This window comes from Marmota flaviventris, chromosome 12 (assembly GCF_047511675.1).
Source record: "Marmota flaviventris isolate mMarFla1 chromosome 12, mMarFla1.hap1, whole genome shotgun sequence".
Lineage (NCBI taxonomy): Eukaryota > Metazoa > Chordata > Mammalia > Rodentia > Sciuridae > Marmota > Marmota flaviventris.
The window spans coordinates 34,553,496-34,577,975 of record NC_092509.1 but is presented as its reverse complement, the minus strand read 5'-3'; the positions used below and the strand labels follow the sequence as shown (position 1 = coordinate 34,577,975).

The 24,480-nt window shown below is 33.3% G+C and overlaps 1 protein-coding gene across 1 annotated transcript in view; it reads left to right on the top strand.

Annotated features, from left to right (window-relative positions):
• Positions 1–14,287, top strand: part of Malrd1 (MAM and LDL receptor class A domain containing 1) — a 658,798-nt gene extending 644,511 nt beyond the window's left edge. The window contains exons 39-40 of the mRNA XM_027928635.2: positions 10,585–10,660; positions 14,042–14,287. Coding sequence (XP_027784436.2) covers positions 10,585–10,660; positions 14,042–14,125 — 160 coding nt within the window. The 3' untranslated portion in view covers positions 14,126–14,287. The remainder of the gene's footprint in view (positions 1–10,584; positions 10,661–14,041) is intronic.
• Positions 14,288–24,480: the final 10,193 nt, after the last annotated feature.

Here is a 24,480-nt window from a genome sequence, read left to right as displayed (position 1 = left end):
AATGCCAATCAAAATCCCAATGGCATTTCTTGTAGAAATAGAGAAAGCAATCATGAAATTCATATGGAAAAATAAAAGACCCAGAATAGCAAAAACAATGCTAAGCAGGAAGTGTGAATCAGGCGGTATAGCGATACCAGACTTCAAACTATATTACAGAGCAATAGTAACAAAAACAGCATGGTACTGGTACCAAAACAGGTGGGTGGACCAATGGTACAGAATAGAGGACACAGAAACCAATCCACAAAACTACAACTATCTTATATTTGATAAAGGGTCTAAAAGCATGCAATGGAGGAAGGATAGCATCTTCAACAAATGGTGCTGGGAAAACTGGAAATCCATATGCAACAAAATGAAACTGAATCCCTTTCTCTCGCCATGCACAAAAGTTAATTCAAAATGGATCAAGGAGCTTGATATCAAATCAGAGACGCGCCGTCTGATAGAAGAAAAAGTTGGCTACGATCTACAGTCGGTGGGGTCGGGCTCCAAATTCCTCAATAGGACACCCATAGCACAAAAGTTAATAACTAGAATCAACAAATGGGACTTACTCAAACTAAAAAGTTTTTTCTCAGCAAAAGATACAATAAGAGAGGTAAATAGAGAGCCTACAACCTGGGAACAAATCTTTACTCCTCACACTTCAGATAGAGCCCTAATATCCAGAGTATACAAAGAGCTCAAAAAATTAGACAATAAGAGAACAAACAACCCAATCAACAAATGGGCCAAGGACCTGAACAGACACTTCTCAGAGGAGGACATACAGTCAATCAACAAGTACATGAAAAAATGCTCACCATCTCTAGCAGTCAGAGAAATGCAAATCAAAACCACCCTAAGATACCATCTCACTCCAGTTAGATTGGCAGCCATTATGAAGTCAAACAACAACAAGTGCTGGCGAGGATGTGGGGAAAAGGGTACACTTGTACATTGCTGGTGGGACTGCAAATTGGTGCAGCCAATTTGGAAAGCAGTATGGAGATTTCTTGGAAAGCTGGGAATGGAGCCACCATTTGACCCAGCTATTCCCCTTCTCGGTCTATTCCCTAAAGACCTAAAAAGAGCATGCTACAGGGACACTGCTACATCGATGTTCATAGCAGCACAATTCACAATAGCTAGACTGTGGAACCAACCTAGATGCCCTTCAATGGATGAATGGATAAAAAAAATGTGGCATTTATACACAATGGAGTATTACTCTGCATTAAAAAATGACAAAATCATAGAATTTACAGGGAAATGGATGGCATTAGAGCAGATTATGCTAAGTGAAGCTAGCCAATCCCTAAAAAACAAATGTCAAATGTCTTCTTTGATATAAGGAGAGTAGCTAAGAACAGAGTAGGGTCGAAGAGCATGAGAAGAAGATTAACATCAAACAGGGATGAGAGGTGGGAGGGAAAGGGAGAGAGAAGGGAAAATGCATGGAAATGGAAGGAGACCCTCAGAGGTATACAAAAGTACATACAAGAGGAAGTGAGGGGAAGGGGAAAAATAATACAAGGGGGACAAACGAATGTCAGTAAAGGGGGCAGAGAGAGAAGAGGGGAGGGGAGGGGAGGGGAGGGGAGGGGAGGGGGGATAGTAGAGGATAGGAAAGACAGCAGAATACAACAGACACTAGTATGGCAATATGTAAATCAATGGATGTGTAACTGATGTGATTCTGCAATCTGTATATGGGGTAAAAATGGGAGCTCATAACCCACTTGAATCAAATTGTGAAATATGATATATCAAGAACTATGTAATGTTTTGAACAGCCAACAATATAAAAAAAAAAAAAAAAAAAAAAGTTGCATCTAGGGCTCAGCAGTGGAGTGCTCGCCTAGTGCTGAGGCCCTGGGTTCGATCCTCAGCACCATATAAATAAATAAATAAATAAATGTATTGTGTCAACCACAACTTAAAAAATATTTTTTAAAAAAGTTGCATCTAGTTGTAAACTTTACAAACTTTTTCCTAGTGATATGGAATATCTCTCAATAAACTTCTGATCATATCCTTTCCCCATTTTTTTTCTGTTGTTTCCTTTTACTTGTTGATTTGTGGAAGCATAATTTATATTCTAGAGCTATACAGTCCAATATAGTAGTCATTAACACAAAGCAACAAACTCTAGGGTATTTTAAATCTGGTCTATCCAAATTAAGATGTACTATAAATGTAAAATACTCACCAAATTTCAAGGACGTGGTACAAAATCAAAGAATACAAAATATTTTATTAATAATCTTCACATGTATTACATGTTGAAATAATATTTCAGATATATTGTATAAATAAAATATTTTAAAAATTAAAAAAAAAATAGATATGCATAAGAGGAGAACCCTAGAAATACATTTATTTGGAATTTGCATTTTATTTTTCTTTTATCTGAAAGATCAACATTCAGAAAGGATTAAGACTCTTCAAGTCCTACACTTAGAAATTCGTGGAAATATATCTAGGAATTCAAAATGACAGAGGTGGAAATGGGAAGAGTAGAATTGAGACTTACTTCACTGGGACATCCCCAGATTCACCAATAATCAGGATACACCAAATTTAAGTTAAAAAACATGGTACCTAGAAAAAATGAATTCCATTTCCACCAGACAATTGATTATATTTTATGATAGAGATGCATCCTTTAAAAAAAGTCACATAATTTTTATGAATAGAAAACATCTTTCACCAATAGTAATATGTCAAATGCTTCACAGCCTGAAAATTCACTAGAAGACCTGGGTATTGTAACATAGATATTTTCTACCCCTCATTTGTCAAGATACAAATGAGGGACACAGATCTTTATTTTTAAATGCTGCAAAATTAATTATTAATATAACATTATTTTTTCTCTAGTCACATGCCTTTTCCATTTCCTAGAGAACAGGAAGAAACATGTCATGCCTATGCTGCTCTCCTGGGCTCCTCTTCAGGGAAACCCTAGCTGGTGTTCTGGGCTGCCACTTACCCAGATGGAAAAGTCAGCTCAAAAGAAAGCTCCTGGCTTACTCAAGATCTTGGGCTAAGTGGAAAGGGAAACTAAATATGGGTCTTAGACAAGTTTTATTTGGGTCTACCAGAATAGTAAAAATGGATTGTCTTTCCTCTCTGGGGACTGATATTGTTGGGTATAGGGATGAAGGTACAAAGAAGACAGTGGTTATTGGATGACATTCCATCATTAGGGCTTTAGACTCTTGGCATTTATTAAGTTCCTCTTTCTGCAAACCTTCTGTTGATTCTTACTGTATTTCTGGCACTTCACTACATGCTGGTACAGAGAGATGAGCAAATGCAGACATGTCATCCTCCAGAGGACTTATAGTTCAGTGTGGAAAGACTCTCAGTTGTCCCATCTGTAAAAAAAAAAAAATAAAAAGTCATGGTCAAGATGATTTCAAAGATCCTCTGTAGCTCTAGATTAATGAGTAGATTTATCATCATCATCATTATTATTACTATTTTTTTATGTCTTCCAATTCTCTTTCCTTATCTCAGTGTGGCTTCCTTGATCCCAAGTTCTGGGGGGCAAGGTTAAACAGTAAGATCCCAAGCTCAGGGGAGAGGAGAAAGAAGTAGAAAGTTTAAAAGAAGTTGTAAATGACAAAATGGGGAAAGAATATAAAGAAGAAGGTAAAGAGAATAGCTCTCAACTATCAGAAGGCACCTCCTATGGTAGGCATTGCATAAACCTCTCATTCCATCTAAGAGAGAATCTAGCAACTCCCAACCTCTAAAAAGAAATCCTAGAGTTAGCTTAAAATTTGAAAGTCTAAGACTTAGTACAGTGTTTAGTGTATAACCTAGAAGTGTTGGATAAATTTCAATAAATAAATCTGAAAGATAATAAATAACACCAATAACATTTTGTTATTTTATTGTCTTAAAGCATGAGTGACCACATTGTAGAGTGTCAGTTCCCTTCAGAAAACTTAACACATGGCAATCAAGTCAAGGATCTTAAGATATTGTCTGGAGTCATAGAAGTAATATGCACAAATTAGTTTATTAGTGAAAACATGAGAGAAAATTTCTCTACATACACACACACACACACACACACACAGCAAATATCTTGCGATACATGAATTATGGTGTTTATTCCTTCAAATCCCTGAGATGACTATGTCATAATTATTAAATTTCATAAACTGTGGTTCTATGTACTAAGTGGGCAGGTTTTGACAGTAAAGTTTTAATTTTTAATTTTTTTTTAGTTCTACATGACAGTAGAATGTATTTGGACATATTATACATACTTGGAGTAGAACTTCCCATTGTTGTGGTTGTACATAATGTGGAGTTACAATGGTCACATATTCATGTATGAACATAGGAAAATTATGTCTGATCATTCTACTGCCTTTCCTATTTCCATCGCCCCTCCCTTCCCTTCATTCCCCCTTGTCTAATCCAATGGACTTCTGTTATTCCCTCTCCCCCTATTATTGAATGTTAGCATCCATATATCAGAACATTCAGCCCTTGGCTTGGGAGGATTGGCTTATTTCACTTAGCATGATATTGATAATAATGTTTTATAATACAACCTACCTAGTTGTGGCAGCAACCATCATCCATGGCCCTTTTAAATAGTATTGCCTTTAACATTTAAAGTTTCTATTTAGTTTTTTTGCTTATTTTTCTCTAACCATTTTCTGAACCTCCTTTTAAATATGAACATATAACAACAACTTTACTCTCATGAGATGGTAGTAGAGAGTAGGTAGTTGGTGGATTTGATTAACCAGCCTGACAGGTTTCTCAGATATGCAAAATAACCGACTAGTATGTTAGAGGAAAACATGTCTATTATTAACAAAAATTGTTAAACCATGCATTCATAATAAAAAATGGCAGTTTAGTAAATGATATTAATAAATTATAAAAGTAGATTAAAATATTAATTGATAAAAGGACAGTGCTTATGTAGGGATTTTTCTCTTGAAGTATATACTTGATAACTCAGGCATTGTTCTGTCACTCTTTCCTTGTCACCCTCCTGAGAGCCAGTCTCCAACATTTAGAGTGACAACTGTGATCACTACCACTATTATGTTCCTTTCAGCCTAGAGAAACATTTATTACCTAAAGATGTTCACATTAAGTGGCAAACAGATTCTACTCTAAAACTTCAAACACTGACATGACAAGTTTCCCCATGTACTAGAATTTGAATTTAATATGTACTGGGGAAAGTTTTATAGTCCCTTTAAGCCAAGGATAAATGTGTTTATCAAAAAGCAAACCTTTTCTGGTATAATTATACACAGAAAAGAAATCAAAGGTAGTCACATTGGAAAGGGAGGAATAAAATTCTCTATTTGCAAATGACATTCTTTAATTTATTTGTTCTAATTATGTATGTATGACAGCAGAATGCATTTTGAGTCATTGTACACAATTGCAGCACTACTTTTCATTTCTCTGGTTGTACATGATGTAGAGTCACACCATATGTGCAATCATACATGTACCTAGGGTAATGATGTCCATCTCATTCCACCATCTTTTCTGCCCAGATGCCCTCTCTCTTTTTTGCCCAATCAAAGTTCCTCCATTCTTCCCATGCCCCCACCAGTATGGATCAGCATCCATTTATCAGAGATGATATTCGGCATTTGGTTTGGGGGGATTGGCTACTTCGCTTAGCATGATATTCTCCAACTCCATCGATTTTCCTACAAATGCCATAATTTTATTCCCTTTTAATGCTGAGTAATATTCCATTGTGTACATATACCACAGTTTCTTTATCTAATCACCTATTCAAGGGCATCTAGATTGGTTCCATAGTTTAGCTATTGTGAATTGAGCTGCTATAAACATTGTTGTGGCTGTGTCACTATAGTATGCTGATACAAATGACATTTTATATACAGAAAACTCCAAATCCACAGGAAAGCTGCTAGAGGGGATCAATTAATTCAGTGAAAATAGAAGGTACAAGATCTGCACTCAAAATTCATTTGTGCTTCTGTTTACCAGAAATGAACAATCAGAAAAATTTAAAAAGTAATTTCATTGCCAATCAACATCCAAAAGAAAGAAAATACTTGGGAATAAATTTAATCAGCATTCCTGAATGAAAATTTTAAAAACCTAACTAAATGAAAATCCATCCTGAGTTCATGGAAAGGAAGACATTATTGTCACAGTGAAATTCAGCTTCCAGGCAATATTTCTAAAAATTCAAACAGACTTTTTTTTTTTTTACAAAAATGGAACAGATCCTACATTAATGTATAATTGCAGGGATACCAAATAGTCAAAGCAACCTTGAAGCTCACACTTCCTAATTTTAAAACTTACCAAAAAAACTAAAGTAAACAAACAGATATTAGCATGCAAAAAAATAGAATATAAATCAGTGGAATATAACTGAATCCAAATAAAAAAACTCATATAATCTATGCCAATTGATGTTTGACAAAGGGTGCTGATTCCATCCAATGGGGAAAGAATGATCTCTTCAGCAGAGAAGTTGATTTCTACATGCAGAAGGATACATTTGGATCCCTACTTCAAATCATATATAAAAATTAACTCAAAATGGATCAAAATCCTATGTATAAAAGCTAAAGAAATAACATATTTAGAAGATGATAATGCTGTATCTTCCACCTACAAAATGGAGGAAAATATTTGAAAATCATGTTTCTGATGAGATTAATCTCTCAAATATATAAAAACTTCTGCAACTCAAGAACAAAATGACAACCAATTTAAAAATGGGCAAAGGACTTGCATAGACATTTTTTTCAAAGAAATTTGCAGATAGTCAATATATACATCAAAAGGTATTCAACATTAGTTATTAGAGAAATGCAAATGATAGCTACAACTAGATTCTACTTCCCAACTACTAGGATGGCAATAATAATAATAATAATAATAATAATAATAATAATAATAATAATAATAAAAAATAGAAAGCAACAAGTATTGGTAAAGATGAGGAGAAATAAAAATCCTCATAAATCATTGGAGGGGACGTAAAATGGTACAGAACAATGTAAAACAGTTAGGTTGTTTTTCAAAAAGTGAAAATAGAATTATTGTGTGGTTTGGGTTTTTTACTCCTAGTACCCAAAGGAACTGAAATAGGACTCAAATGGGTGTTAATCCCCCAGTGTTCATGGATACATTATTCATAAGACCCAAAAGATGAAAATAAACCAAGTGTCCATCAATTGACAAATGAATAAAACCAATTATTACCTATTCATTATTCTGTGATACTATTAAACAATGAATAGATTGATGTTCTAATATATGATAACCTTAAAAACATTATGCTAAGTGAAATAAACCAGACAGAAAAGGATAAGTGTTATGTAATTCCAATTATATGGGTACCTAGAATAGGCAAATTCACCTAGACAGAAAGTAGATTAGAGGTTACCAGGACTTAGTTGTAGAGGGGAATGGGGAGTTATTGCTTAATGAATATGGAGTTTCAGTTTGATGTGATGAAAACATTTTGGAAACAGTGGTGATGGTTGCACACCACTGGGAAAGTAATTAGTAACACTGAATAGTAAGTTAAAAGCAGTTAAAAGGGAATACTTGGGGTACATATATTTTGCAATTTTCAAGATTAGTAACAAAAAATAATAAAATTTATATTACCATAAGCCATCAAATCGTATATTTTAAATGTGTGAATTTTATGGTAGATGAGTTACATCTCAATGAAGCTTTTGAAAACAAATAATATAAACTAAAAATTCATCTCAAAGTTAATTTTTGCTAGATATAACATAGACAGGTTTTTAGTTTACTATTTTTGTTTTTCTTTACATTGGATATGACAGGACCTTAATAATAATTTAAGTGAATGCATGAAAATTTATAGGTGGCAAACTCATGTGATCCATGCATTTTTCTTTCCTCCCTCAGAATTTCTGTGTCAGTTCCTTGCTCATTTCTCAAGATGGTTATGCTTTCTTAGAACCTCGACTCTTTAAGAGCCCATTAACAGATACAATAAATTAAATGAAATTTACCCTGATGCAGACTTATCATTGCATTATTCAGGGTAAGAACTGGCAGAAAACTTCATAATCAAAGAAATACATTTTCCTTCATCTAAGAAATTATCATTTTGAGTGAAATTTTTATTTGGTTATCAAACAGAGGATCAATGAAGATGGAAAATTATATCAGAATTCAAAATAGTAAATATGTGGGATGACATGAAAATTTTACTTAATCCAAATACCTATGTTTGGTGGGTGATATTTTAGCTTATAAATAGGAACACATTGAAATTTAAGCATAATAATCCAGAGATTCCCAAGAATGGGAGCTATACCTTTGATTTGGGGGAAAAAAAAAAACAAGTCATTTGAGGTTGCTAATAAACTTTGAAACAGGAGGATTTACAATTTGTCACCTTGCACTACTCACACACTGACCCTTTCCTCTCATTGCACTCTCTGTTTTTACGCTCAAGCCATTCTTTCTACTTTGGATTAAACCAATCCCTAGTATCCAGATATCTTCAATATTTTCATTTTTATAGAAAATTATTTAAAACTTTAAAATCCTTTTAAAAGAAAAGTAGCTTTGATAGTAAATTATCATGGCTGGAAACTTTTGTCAATTTACCTGACCTCTACCTGCTAGTCTTGGTCCTGGGTCATCTGGGGTCTCAGCAGTCCAAAGCCAAAATGATTGCCTATATTAAGATCCTTCATGCTGTTTGTGCCTCAGTTCTATGCAGTCGACTGCCAAGCCTATCCCTTCAGTTTCTAGTTACCTTCCTGGACTTGACACCATCTGTTTTGTCTAGCCCTATGGTTTGAGTTTCCCCCTGCTTCTGATTTCATGCCTGATTTCAGCCTAGATTCCTTTTTTTTGCTCAGTTCTTGGTGTCTCTGGATGTTCCATATTTACCTACTTTCTAATTTCCATTCTGTCTTGATTCTTCCTACTTTATGTTCATCATTCTTGACAAGCTCTTATTTTGGCATTTTGACATATTTCAAAGCTGCCCTCTGTTTCCTTCCCAGTCTCACTTTGAGAGCAGCCCTGCCTACTGAATGCACTAACCATATCATTTACTGAGCTTACTCCTCTGAGAACTTAACATAGATTAGTCTTGGAAGAGTCAAAAATGATTTATTCAATGTAATTGGAGAAACTCGTAAGTATTCCATTAGTGGTTAAGGAATTAGCACATACTTGTTGACTCATGTAAGTGTGCAACTAAGACTTTTCATATAACCCACAAAATAGCTATGGGTAGCGCTATTCATCAATAACCAAAATGTAGCCTCCCTGAGAGTGAAATATTTAATCTGTTGCATATCTAAGCCAATTGCTTAAAAACAGTGGAAATCCAAAAGCTTAGAAGACACTGACTCCTGGGCATGACCACATTGCCAGCCAAACATACATTACCCAGATTGGAGTGTTAGGCTCAGCAATGCTATTATTTTTTAGAAAAGGAACTTGTGGTTTTGATAGATGACAACAGGAAGTTAAGCCTCTGGGAATTTTCTTTTACAAAAATCAAAGGAGTAAGAACTTCCTCTTTACTACTTTTTCTTTTACGATTTAGAGGTACCTTATTAACAAATTTATTAACTGTTATTATACCTCAACTAGACAAAAATATTCATGCACTATATATATTTTTTCCTTCTGGCTGCTTTGAAGACACTAGGAATCCTCCCAGAATTGGTCTTCCATTCTCCATTGTGTGTTTGTGCAAATGTATGTGTGTGTGTGTGTGTGTGTGTGATGCATGAGACCTTTCTTTACATCTGTATTTAGGGTATTTAGGGTATATTTTGTTATTTATTATGTTATTTTTGTTTCTGTGATGCACACTTTTTCTTCATTTGTTATAACCAATCATGAAGGGTTCCTTGTTTATTGAGGAGTCTAAAAAGTATCAAAAGAAAATGATCATCATTTAGGAACTCAGATAATTATAGTGAGTTACACAGATCTAGTCCAATATGTGAGATTACCAAGGACATATCTCTTTATAATTTTCATGAAAGTAAGCATTAATGAAGAACTCTGCAAAACATCTGAATTTAAATTTGCTGATTAAAATACTGAAGACTAGCTGAGCACAATAGTGCACGCCCATAATCCCAGTGGTTCTAGAGGTTGAGGCAGGAGGACTGTGGATTCAATCAGCCTCAGCAACAGTGAGGCCACTAAGCAACTCAGTGAGACCCTGTCTCTAAATAAAACACAAAATAGGGCTGGGGATGTAGGTACTGGGAATTGAACTCAAGTGCCCCTGAGTTCAATTCCCAGTACCCCCCCCCCACCCCACCAAATACTGAAGACTAGGGCTCATCTGTTACAAGTCTCTACAAATTGGATCCAAATACTCAGAGTTCAAATTATATCTGCTTGTTGTCTTGGGGTCCTGTTAAAATAAATAAATAAATCTTTACTTATGGTAATAAATTCATGAACATCAGTATGCTGGCTAGACAATGTGTCTCTCAAGGTTCCTACTGAAAAACAACCTGCAATTCTACTTTGCTGCATCTCAATACTTATTTATTAACATTTATTTTTGGTGGCTCTGTGTGCTTTAAGGAAAACTGAGGAAAGTGGAAACTGCGCCTTTGTCAATCCAGTTTATGGGAATTGGAGCAACCCAGAGAAAATAGAGGTAAGTAGCAATAGCAAAGAGATTAGTTCAGAGGTAAAAACAAACAAAGACATGTGTGTGCATACGCGTGCGTGCGCGCGTGTACACACACAGAAAAGCCCACATACCCAACTAGTTTTGTTTGGATGTGTTTCTGCATCATGGCTAAGAGAAATGTTTCAGAGGAGTTATTTTGATTGAGGGGTAAAAAAGGAGTTTCAGTCTCTAAAAATGTGCAATGAGAATTTTCCATTTCAGGACAGCTTCAATCTGCTTGTAAAGTCAGTTCAATGTTAAATGGTTTTGTGGTCACTGTTCATACTCAAAGAGAGCTGAGAAATCTGGAAAAAATCAGTTTAACCCACAGAGAATTACTCAGCTATTCACAGTAACTTTTCATTGAGTGTTCTTCATTTTATTCTCAAAAGACTAAAGGAAGGATCACAGTCTGTGGTCACTTTAAACTTGGTGTGACTAGTAAGAGTCATTACCTGATAACAAAGAGGAAAACAGAATTGGAAATGTTTTACATTTTTCTTGACCCTTTTTGGGGCGCTGCACTTATCAGCGAAGTCACAAGTAGGCTAGAGAGAAAATGTCAGGAAAAATCTCTCCCCTACCTGCATACAAATTCACCTTTCTGTTCTTTTTTCTTCCTTCCTTCCCTGCCTCCTTCTCTTCCTCCTACTTATCTTCTTTTATTCTTTCCTTCCTTCCTTTTTTACTTCCTTTCATTGCTGTTGCGATTCATCTCTTTTAAGCTTTACTGAGGTACAGTTGAAAAATGAGTGCTGTATATAGTTAAGTTATGCAAAGTGACTTTTCATAAACACATGTACACTATAAGGTGATTACGACAATCAGGCTAATTAGCATCTCCAACACCAAACATGCTTAATTCATGCGTGTGGTGAGAATATTTAAGATCCACTCTTAGAGCAAATCGAGAATCTATAATATAGTATTAATGTCATCACCCTACTGTATGTTAGATCTCCAGAACGTACTCATCCTGAATAATTGACACTTTTTACACCTCGACCAACATCACATCCTTTTCTTTCAGAGCTAATTTGGGCATTCATTGGGTATGAAATACATTTTGTCGGAACACACCTCTTCCTCCTGTCTATGAGTGTTTTCTTACATCTGGCTTCACAACTGTTATCTCTGGTTCTTTTTCTATATCCTTTGAGTTGAGGATATAGAAAACCAAAGTTTTCTTTCTCCTTATTATTTTTAATGAAAATAAGTCATAAGGAGTTTGTTGTTTTGTTGTTACTGAAAACTGAGCTGCAAGGGGTCAGATCAAATGTTTTCTAGTAGTTTCAAAGACTTGGGTGACATAGTTGAAGTCTAATACACCCTTGAATTTTTAATTTCTGTGTTTTCTTCAATAATGATGTGATTCACACTTTTAGTATTGTTTTGGCAGAAACAAAAGTAAGAAAGAAGATATTGGCCTGAGACTGTAGCTCAGTGGTAGAGTGCTAGCCTAACACATGTGAGGCACTGGGTTCAATCCTCAGCACCACATATAAATAAAGTAAAGGTCCGTTGACAACTAAACATTTTTTTTTTCTTAAAGAAGAAATATATTTTTCCAGACATAAAGAGAATAATTTGATTTGTCAAGTGAATCAAGACAAAGCAAAAGGGAAGCCAGCCCTACTTAATGAATAATAAATAAATACAAGCATATACTGTTTAAGGAACCAAAGCTGGAAGGTGTAAACATATTTTGAAAATAAACAAATTTTCAATTTTAATAAAGAAAATGTTATCTTTTTTTACTCTCAGCTAAGATTAACTTCTAATTATTGATAGACACAAATATTATAGAAATTGAAATGAATTCTTTTAAATTTTTTAGCATATTAATATCCCACTAACTCGTGGTAATTAAAAGGTGGCTTGGAAGTTATTTTGCATTCTTTGTTTTCGACTGAGAAGACGGCTTCTCCAGAGTTCCAGTCTGTGCTTCTCAGCACACACAGGAAGAGCTCTAAATCAAAGACATACCTTTCAATGTGTTTTCAAACTAGTTTTCGCTGTGTATACATATGGCTGTGCAATCGATGACTCTCGGGAAACTTCAAAGTGATTTCTTGTTATTTTCTATTCTGATAAAAGAAAAATCACTCCTTTTTTCACATTTCTTTTTTCTTTTCAGTAAGAACAGAAAAAGAAAACCTATCACATCTTTTAACCTTTGTTGCTGTTTTGACTTCCATTGTTTCAGAAAGAAATGACTTTATATTCATTAGTTTGCTTTCCTTGACATTATATTAGAAAAAATAGATTTTATTTAAAGAAGAATGGTTAAAGTTATTTCCTGCTACAGATATTGAGAGAGTATAAGGAACTGCCATGTTCCTATTGGCCAACATTAGTGATGACCAACCCAAAAGCATGTTGTTTAACTTCTCCTGCCACCTGCTCCCTGACACCCTGGAGAATATTTAAGTAAATTCCAAATGTCAGTTAGTTTCATCTGTCAAACCTTACTTGTATCTTTAAGGAGATATAACTTCTGAAAAAAATATAGCCACAGTATTATACCTGAAAATTTCACCATAATGTCTTGGTCCCATCAAATATTCAGTGTGTCACCTATTTCAATTGTGTCACAAATAAGGATGGAGATTTATATTTGGGTTTTGTGCTTGTTGTTGTTGTTACTGTTTCTTTCTTTCTATTTTTTTTTTCAATCAGAATCCATGTAAGATAAATACATCCAAATTTCTTAAGTTTCTTTCAATCTCTAGATTCTATTTTCTTTCCTTTTTTGTTGGGGGGGATTTGTTTTGTTCTAATTAGTTATACATGAGAGTAGAATGCATCCTGACACATCATACCTAAGTGGAGTATAACTTTTCATTCTTCTGTTTGTACGTGATGTAGAATCACACCAGTCATGGAATCTCATATGTACACAGAGTAATAATGTCCGATTCATTCTACTATCCTTAAAAAAAAAAAAAAAGTTTATTCTCTAGAACTTCCCATATTATAGACTTTCTGATATATTCTGTAATTCTTAATTCTACTGACTTGATGCTGTTGATTATTTTAAATACTCTTTATTTATTTGTTTAGCCTAACTTAATTCAATACAGCAGGCTTAGTGAAACCAGACCCAAAAAAAGAATCAATAAAAATACTGGCCATCCTACCAGAGATGAGGTCCATTCTGTCCAGAGGACCCTGGAAAGACACTGGCTAGTTCTGTGTCAGAGGTCCAAAAGCATGTGCTGGGGGTGCTGGGAGAAGATTAAGGGAAGCCTCAGCTACTCCATAGGAGCTCCACTAGGAGCTTGCTGCATTCTGCATGATCCTTACAGAAGTTTCTTATTTCAATGCCTGAACTCCTAACCTTTTAAATGTGTGTTTCCTCTTTAGAGTTCTGTATACTCCTTCTCAAATCCCTTTTATGGAAAAACATCAGGAAGCCTGGAAACCATATCTCATCATCTCAAACAGTAGCATCAAGGTTAAGATTGATCCAATATGTGGTGTTTATAGAAAATTGCATTTTCTCAGCTCATACAAAAGTAAAAAAAGAAGAGATAAAAAATGCTAATGTAATTATAATCTTTACCCTCCTCCCAAAAAAAATATCACTGAGTATATTGAATGTTTTCATGGAGTCAGAATCAGTACTTAACTTCATTGTATATCTGAGTATTTCAATAAAATATTTTACTTGTTCAATTAAAAGATTCTATTTCCTGTGATTTTATTCTGGTTATTCCTCAACGTGATAAATCTAGTTGTTTCAGATCCTGAACATAAAGAAGTCTTGAAATTTCTTTACCATACAGCATAGAAACCAGAATAATTTTACTTGCTATACAAACCAACAAAAATGGGTAAATCATTATAATACTAATCAACATAACCATTGTAAAAATATTTGCATTTTGAAAAAATGTGTGATAAATGATCCCGTACTGACCTTTTTTGAATAATCATGTTAACACCTTAAAATAGATATAAGAAATAATGCTAAAATGTGAGTTAAGAACTTTGGGTTACAAGAAACTGAAAAATCTCTATTTGAATGGCTTAATAAAGTACAAACCAATATTTATTCCACAATTCAGGAAATCAGGAGATGAGGCAACCTTTTAGTAGGTTATTGTACCAGCTCCATGACCTCAGCAAGGACCCTGGTTGTTTGCAAGTCTAATTTCTTACACTCTATTCTGAGGTTAATTCCATAGATTAGACTATGGCTATATAAACTGCAGCATCACCATGTTCACAATAAACTTGAGACAGGCAAGGGTCTGTTTCTTCCAGTGTATCATGTTTTACCACCTAAGAAATCAAGCATGTACTTCCAGAAACAGCTCTCTTCTTATTGCCCAGGATAGACATGGTCCTTATGCTAAGCCAATCATTTCAAAGGTAAGGAGGCCACCATGATTGACTAGGACCCTTCACTTTACAGCCTGGTGTTGATAATAGATCGGTGGAGCCACTGCCAAGTAGCTGAGGGGTATGCACTTGAACAAAATTAGAGTTAAGAAGGATGAAATCATACACAGTGTAAGTTTCACTACCATTTTGTGAAAATAGAGACTAGCCCCAAAATATTATTTTCTATTAACATTGGAATAAAGTAACCTTAAATTTTATTTGAGTTAATTTTTGAACCCCACTACCTGAAGTGTAGTTTCCCCTATATTAATATCTTCTTCTAATTGCTACTTTCATAATGACACCAAAATGTCTGAAAAATTAACACAAGAAAGGATCAGCAATAGTTGTGTCTTTTTATGTTTGGCCCCTAGAAATTTGGGACATACACATTTTTGGAAGTTTAATTTATGTTAGCTTAAAATTATCATCTATACATATTCAAGATCTTTGCCTAAGCATACAGGATTCTTTAAAAAGCATTGAGTTAAAATTCAGATGTTACCTAAGTAAAGAACTCAAGGCTACAATGCGAAAAATGCAAGAAACATACAATTTTTAATGAAAGTGTTAATAAAAATGATAATTCAACCTAAACTGGCCTGTTAAATAGGAATACTGAGAGAATTAATGATGCATAGGGGACTCCAGATATTGAGTAAAGACAGAAAATAACAAAAATTAAAAATGTGAGTAGTCTGAAAGTATTTAAGTATTTCAGCAGGTACAAGTTAAGTTATGTGCTCCCGAAATTGTTTTAGTCAACCATTTTGTAAGATCTTTAAAATACACATGGCAATTACATGAAACTAAAAGAATAAAACTAATTTTTCTTATACAATAAGCAGAATAGGTTAAGTACCCATGTTCACTTTTCCTACTGTAGTGTGAGCTTCAGAATGAATGAATGATTTTTCTTCTCATCTTTATTCCTCTGAAAACTTTTTGGTATAAGTCCAAGTTTGCACCATTGTGATTTTAAAATTAGGTAAAGAAAGAATAAGAAACAATAAGTAGAATACATAGTCCACAATTAATGTAACTTAGTTTTAGGTCATTACAACATCTGACATTTTATCCTGAAAAAGAATATGTTGAAAGTGATGGATATCAGGAGAATGTGTCCCAACAGATTCTTAAGACTTTTAGTGTACAAATACTTAAGACAATATCTTTATTTTAACTATATTCATGTAAGTAACCTCCTATTCCCTAAAATGCATTTTAACCGTGAACTAATATTAATAGAAACAGCAGCAGAAAATACTAAAACCAGGGCTGGAGATGTGGCTCAAGCGGTAGCGCACTCGCCTGGCATGCGTGCGGCCCAGGTTCGATCCTCAGCACCACATACAAACAAAGATGTTGTGTCCGCCGAATACTAAAAAATAAAAAAAATTTTAAAAAATTCTCTCTCTCTCTCTTAAAAAAAAGAAAAAAGAAAATACTAAAACCAGTGGTTACCTGCCAAATATTGTTCTAAGTATTTTATATATTTTAACTGACAAATGGAAGTAATGTGATATATGCTATACCTATCACCAGATACATGTAGTTATTTAACATGAAATATAAATTAATTAAATTTAATAAAATTAAAAATGCAGTTCTTCAGCTACATGAGCCACACTGCAAGAGCTCAACAGCCACATGTGGCTATTAGCTTCTTCATTGGATGACAAAAAGAGCATTTCCATTGTTCCAACAAGTTCTCTCGGAAAGCATTGGCTTAGAACAATGTTAAAATAATGTGCTATAAACTGTAAAGTAATAATCTCTGTGTATATAACTATACTAAAATATTTTTCCGTTATCTATATTTTAACTCAAAGCTATCAATTTTCACACAATAACAAATTACAAATAAGACAAAGTGTTTTAGCTGAAAGGAAACCAGCAAACCTATGTAATAAAGTGCCTTTTAATGAAGCTTTCTTGCTATGAAGTGTCACATATAATTCTAGTATATCCATATCATTGGTACATATTCCCATTTTTACATTTAGATGGCACCTTGAAAAAAAACTATAATGATTTGCTTCTCTCTTCTCATCTTCTTAACTTTCAATCATTCTTCATATTTATCACATCAAAAACAAAAGATTCAGATCTGCCTTTAAATAACAACTGCCTTGTGCTTAGCAAATAAAGTATGCATTTTGGTAAACCAACTAGTATATTCAGGGCAATGACTTTTGTGATTAGTACTATTAAACTTCATTCTTATAAATGAAAACCAGATAAAAATTCACATTGATATACAAAAGGACTGAGAAATTTTGTCCCCAAAAGACTTTTTAAAAAATAAGATTTCAAATATGTGGCAGCTTTGTGATTTTCAATGTTAATCTGTTTCTCCTTGTGTTAATTTGTAAAGTGTTCTTGCATTTTTATTGCTAATATGTCTAGAAAAACACTGTAAGGGTTAACATATAAAACAAGTAGCCATCAAAACCAAGATCTTACTCTTTAAAAAAATTAATTACAAGTGGAAAAGAACCAATTTTTATAAGCACTGAAATTTTGATGATGCTAGGTACATGTCAAATTTTATACATATCTATGAATCATTAAAGTATGCACAAAATAAACAATTATAATTCTTGAGATCCACTTAAAATTCATACTGACACATGTCATTAAACATTCTGAGAGTAAAGCAGGCTAAAGAGCACATTTTCTATTCTAGAATGTGGAAGCAATACTAAAAATATTTTATTTTTCCCATTTTTAAGTACTTGCTTATTAGGCCTGGTTCTAGCAATTTCACAGACAACCTCCTTAGAACATCAAAATTTTTGCCCAGAGTTTCATTACTAAGAAGCCATCTTCAGAAATCAGCATAATTATCTGCTGCCAATATAATCCAACTTAAGAAATACCAATCTAATAGATTAGGAATAACAAATCTGGGTTCTCTATCAGATTTTTTTACTTAACAATACATATTAAGCAAACATTTATTCTATTAATGATCATAAACTAGCAGCTATTAAAAATATTTACATTTACTCACTGTGCAATAATTAGACTTGGCACTAATTTGTTCAACAAATCTTTATAAATAATATTTACAGTGAAAGAAGTAATGGAAGGCATGGAGACCTAAGAATGTAGATACAATGTGTGCAATGGACTCTTTGTGAGATTTCTACCCTGCACTAGATGCTAGCCTCAAACTTATTCCTGATGTAGCTAGAACTAGAATAGCTTCAAGTGTATAAGGTAAGAAATTAACAAAACAGAAAACATACGAACTGATGTTTTGTATCAATAAGACTAAATGTTGTTTCTTTGGAAAGAATGATAAATCTCTCATGAAACAAAAAATATTCAGTCTCTGGTAGATAAATTGTAACATGAATAATAAACACTAAGGAAATGATTCAAAGAACAAAAGTTTATTCTGAAATAGCCCATATAAACAATTGAAAGGGTAAAGTCACTATAAAATTAAGCAAATATTGAAAGAATAATAAAGATATTATAAAAACAAGAATGACAAAATGTCTTTATAATTTAGAGAAAAATTTTTCTGGAAAATTCAGTTTTCTAAAACAAACATAAGAAGAAATAGAAGACTTAAGTAGTCCTATAACAAAGTGACCGATCCATGTTTAATAATATTCCTTCAGTTATAAAATCAACACCCATAAATCAAACACATTACTATACATCAGTGATATATCAACTAAAAGAGAGATTGGGAAAACTACCTCATTCAAAATAGCCTCAAAAAAAAGAAAAAAAAAAAAACGAAACTTGGGAATCAGTCTAACAAAAGAGGTGAATGACCTCTACAATGAAAACTTTAGAAGACTAAATAAAAATTGAAGAAATCCTTAAAAGATGGAAAGATATCCCATGCTCTTAGATAGGCAGAATTAACATTTTCAAAATGGCCATACTACCAAAAGCACTATACAAATTTAATGTAATTCTTATTAAAATTCCAATGACAATCTTCATGGAATTAGAAAAAGCAATCATGAAATTCATTTGGAAAAATAAGAGACCCAGAATGGACAAAACAATACTTAGCAATAAAAGTGAAGCAGGGGGGCATCACAATACCAGACCTTAAACTATACTACAGAGCTATAGTAACAAAAACAGCATAGGATTGGCACCAAAATAGACTTGTAGACCAATGGTACAGAATAGAGAACACAGAGACAAACCTACAGAAATACAGTTATGTCATACTAGACAAAGGTGTCAAAAACATTCACTGGAGAAAAGATAGCCTATTCAACAAATGGTGCTGGGAAAACTGGAAATCCATATGTATCAAAATGAAATTAAACCCCTCTCATCCCACCCAAAACTCAAGATGGATCAAAAGCAGTCACTAGAACAGAGATCCTGTGTCTAATAAAACCAAAAAATAGGCCCAAGTCTCTAAGTTGTCAGTTTAGGATCTGACTTCCTCAATAAGACTCCTAAAATGCAAGGAGTAAAATCAAGAATCAATAAATGGGATGAATCAAACTAAAAAGCTTCTTCTTAGCAAAAGAAACAATCAGTAATGTGAAGAGAGAGCCTACAGGATGGGAGAAAATTTTTACCACAAGCACATCAGATAAAGCACTAATCTCTAGGATATATAAAGAACTCAAAAAACTTAACACCAAATAATAATAATAATAATAACCCGATCAATTAATTGCCTACAGAACTGAACAGACACTTCACAGAATAAGAAATACAATCAATCAACAAATACATGAAAAAAATGTTCAACATCTCTAATAATTAGAGAAATGCAAATCAAAACTAAGATTTCATCTCACCCCAGTCAGAATGGCAATTTTCAAGAATATAAGCAACATAAATGTTGGCGAGGACGTGGGGGAAAGGTATACACATACATTGCTGGTGGAACTGCAAAGTGGTGATACCACTCTGGAAAGCAGTACAGAGATTCCTCAGAAAGCTTTGAATGGAACCACCATTTGACCCCTGGCTATCCCACCCTTCGGTCTATACCCAAAGGACTTAAATCAACACACTCCAGTGACGCAGCCACATCAATGGTTATAGCAAGCTCAATTCACAATAGCTAAACAATAGGACCAACCCTAGGTGTCCTTCAACAGATGAATGGATAAATAAAATGTAATATATATATATATATATATATATATATATATATATATATATATATATATATATATACATAATATTACTCAGCCTAAAGAAGAATGAAATTATGGCACTTGCTGGTAAATGGATGGAGCTGGAGAATATCATGCTAAGCAACATAAGCAAATCCCAAAACACCAAAAGCCAAATGTTTTCTCTGATATGTGGATGCTAATTCACAATAAGGGGGTGGGGGGCTCTGGAAGAATAGAGGTACTTTGGATTAGGCAGAGGAGAGTGAAGGGAGGGGAGGGGGCATGGGGTTAGGAAGGATAATGGAATGAATCAGACATTATGAACCTATATGAATATATGATTACAAGATAGGTGTGATTCTACATCATGTACCACCAGAAGAATGAGAAGTTAAAAGAAAAAAGAAAATATAGCCGGAGTAGAAATGAATCTATTTGCTTTAGGAAGCCCTAGCTTAAATGTGGTAAGTATGCACAATGTAGTTTTACTCCGTCATAAAGAAGAATTAAATTAGGTCATTTGCTGGTAATGGATAGAACTGGAAAGCATCATGCTAAATGAAATAAACCAGGCTGAGAAAATCAAGGGTCAGATGTTTTCTCTTATATGGAGAAATTGGAGCAAAATAAAGGGGAAAAGTTAGAGATAATCCCATGAAAATAGAAGAGATATCTGTAAAGAAGAGAAAAGGATTGACAGGAGGAGGGATGCAGAAAAGGAGGAATGGTAAAATGCAGTTCCCAAATATCCTGTGTACATACATGAATATACTACAGTGAATTTTACTTTTATGTATATGTATAATGCACTAATAAAAAAAAAACTATACACAAATTTTTAAAGAGACCAGAAGAGTAGAGGAAAGGGAACAGAGTGTGGGAATAGAGGAAGAAAGGAGGAAGTACTGGGGATTGAATTGGAGCAAATTATATTCAATACTTGTAAGATTATGTCAAAATTAACCCCAATATTATGCACCACTATGATGCTCTAATAAAAAATCTTAAATAAGAAAACTTAAGACACATAAAATATTCCTTAAAAAAAAACAAAAACTATAGGGGCTAGGGTTGTGGCTCAGTGGTAGAGTGCTTGCCTTGCATGCATGGGGCAGTGGGTTCCATCCTCAGCACCACATAAATAAATAAAATAAAGGTATTGTGTGCATCTACAACTAAAAAAAATAAGAATAATAAACTACACATTCGTAAGTCATTAGCATATTTTGTAATATGTTTAATAATATAGCCAACTCATACAAATGTTTTCAGAAAGTAGGACACAAGGTAGTATTTCCTAATGCATTTCATGAGATAGCATAATTTTGTTACAAACCTTGAGAAATTTTAGAAAGGAAAACTTAGGCCAATGTTACTCATGGAGACAGATGTAAAGTATTAATATATGTATAAACATATGCTAATATACATTATATATAATATTACTGTTTTAATTTTTATTCCATGAATGCAAATTTTAATTCATTTCAAAAATAAGTGTAATCAGACACATTAACAAAATGAGAAAAAAAAGTATGAGACCATTTTAACAGATGCCTAGAAAACATTTGGTAAAATAGAATATCTGATAATAATAAAAATAGAACAATAGGAAAAAAATGCACTTTCTGTATGTGATAAAAGACATCCACAAAAAACTTACAGCTATATATAGTGGTGAAATGTTGAAAACTTCCACTTTCACATGTGAAGTGAGTCAAGAATACCCATTACTGCCATTTCTTTTAAAATGTTTTAGCTGTTTATTAGAGTCCCTAATGACAAAATAAGACATGTGAAAGAAGTAAAAGCCCTAAGGTTGGAAAAGAAAAGAATACTAATACTGTTATGTTTACAAATGGTATGATTGAGTACACTGAAAATTTAAAATATTCTCAAGGTTAACAATACAAATTATTGGATTCAACAAGTTTCTTAGATACACAATTCATTTTATATTTAATATAATATTAACATTATATTAATTGTATATCATTAAATATCTAATTTAATATATTAATTATAATATTGTAATATTAATTTAATTTCTGTATATTTGAGGCGGGTACCAGAGATTGAACTCTAGGCACTCGAACACTGAGCCACATCCCCAACACTATTTTGTATTTTATTTAGAGACAGGGTCTCACTGGGTTTCTTAGCTCCTCGCTTTTGCCAAGGCTGGCTTTGAACTCATGATCCTCCTGCTGCTGCTTTCTGAGACCGTGGGAATACAGGCATGTGCTACTGCACCTGGATAATTTCTATATATCTTGAAACAGAAAATCTAGTTATTTTAAATGAGGTTATTTATAATAAATTAAAAAGGCTTTCAAATCTTACAAAAGACATATGATCTAAACATTATTGAGAGATAGTATAAAAACATAAATAGAAACATACACAATGTTCACTTTTTCCCTAGTTGGTCAGTAGAAATTCAATAAAATTGTTATCAAATTCCTATGAGATATTTAAGGCCTGAAAAGATGATTCTAAAGTTTATATGGAAATGCAGTGAAGAAACTCTTGAAGAAAGTGGTATGAAGACTTTTTTACTGAACATCATATAAAAAATAGAATGATCAGTGCATTCTGCTGTTGGAAAAATGATAGGGAAATAAACCAAAGACCAAGAGTCACAATAGTGATCCCAGGAACACACACGACTATATGGGTAACTGATTTTCAGGAAATGGTGCACTGTGGAACACTGCAGAAAGGAGACCATGTTAAAGCTGGGCTGAAACTTCTCTTTCCAAACAAAAAAATATCAGTGAAACCTGACACCCAACATAAACTTTGTATAAAAGTCAGTTCCGGGTAGGTTGTATTGTCCATTAGATATGAAAAGCACAAGAGTCAACATTCTAGAGAGACCTAGAATATAATTTACAGGAAATCTTTATTATTTCCACAAAAGGATTTAAAAAAAAAAAAGCACCATATTAATCAAAGTCTGCAAGTCTAGGTGTGGTAAAACTGAAAGAAACCCTGAACATGTACATTGCCAATGCCCTGCTTTCCTGAGTTAGATGTTTTCACACAAGCATGATTGTGATAATTCAGGAAGCTTTGCATTTTAAAATCATTTGAGCAACAATTCATGTACCATACAATTTACCACTTTCAAATATAAAAATCAATGATTTTCCAATAAATTGAAATTTTATATATCCATTACCCATATCTAACTCCAGAATATGTGTATCATCTTCAGAATTGTTTGGAAGAAGAGATAAAATAACCTTTCAATTTGTAGTACGTGACTGGGGGAAACTAAGAGAAACTATATGTGAGCTGTCACCAAAGCTGTATGAAGATGAAAAACTGTTACTTTAATCGTTTTTTACCAATGAACACACAGGTAACTTGATATGTACTTATATTCAATTTTAACTTGATAAAAGAATAACAAATTCAAACTATGGGCTACATTAAAATTTACAAATAAAAGCCAAAGGAGAAATTTTACAAATTGTGACACATACATCTGTTAAGACCAATAAAGAACCTATGTGCTGCCGCAACAGTAAAAGAGAGAAATCACTTACTAGTCCAATGAAATAAAGAAATACTAAAATAAAGGAGAATGAGACAGAGAAAACTTTTATAATACTGACCCAATTTTGAAACTGTAAACAATAAATTGTACTGGTGAATGCTAATAAATGTTAAAACTTAGATACAATTAAATGATTTCCTAGGAAAATTTAAATTACAAAATATTGACTCAAAAAATAACAGAAACCATGAACAAATGAACATAGTCTGGATTGACATTCAAAATAGCAAATAATTTTAATGGAAATTATTCAAATATTTTAGAAATTTAAACTATTTAAACTATTCCATATAATCACTTTTTTCATCATAATATCAACATTATGCTAGAATCAAACTAGAATATAGCAAAGAAAAATATAGTTTTGGCTCATGTTTCTTCTAAAAATTAATACAAAATTCTGAATTAAATGATACCAACTCCTATGTAAGCCCAGTAAGTTCTCTTAGATGAGAATCTGGACTGAGAATAATAGGGGCTGAGGCATCTAATGGAAAGATCTAGACTCATAATGAACTTACTTTTGCTATGTGATATACAAAGCAAAACTGCTTCAAAACTTTCATAGGTTCTGTTTGTTCTGCTTTTCCTTTAATTCTATGAGTTTCAAGTATACTTCTGATATGTCTCTTTTTCTTGCTTAAGTTGGTTCAAGGTTAGGTTCTGTTGCTAACAACCAAAGAATACCAACAGAAGCACAAATTGGTGCTTTTCTTCGTTCTATCTACCAT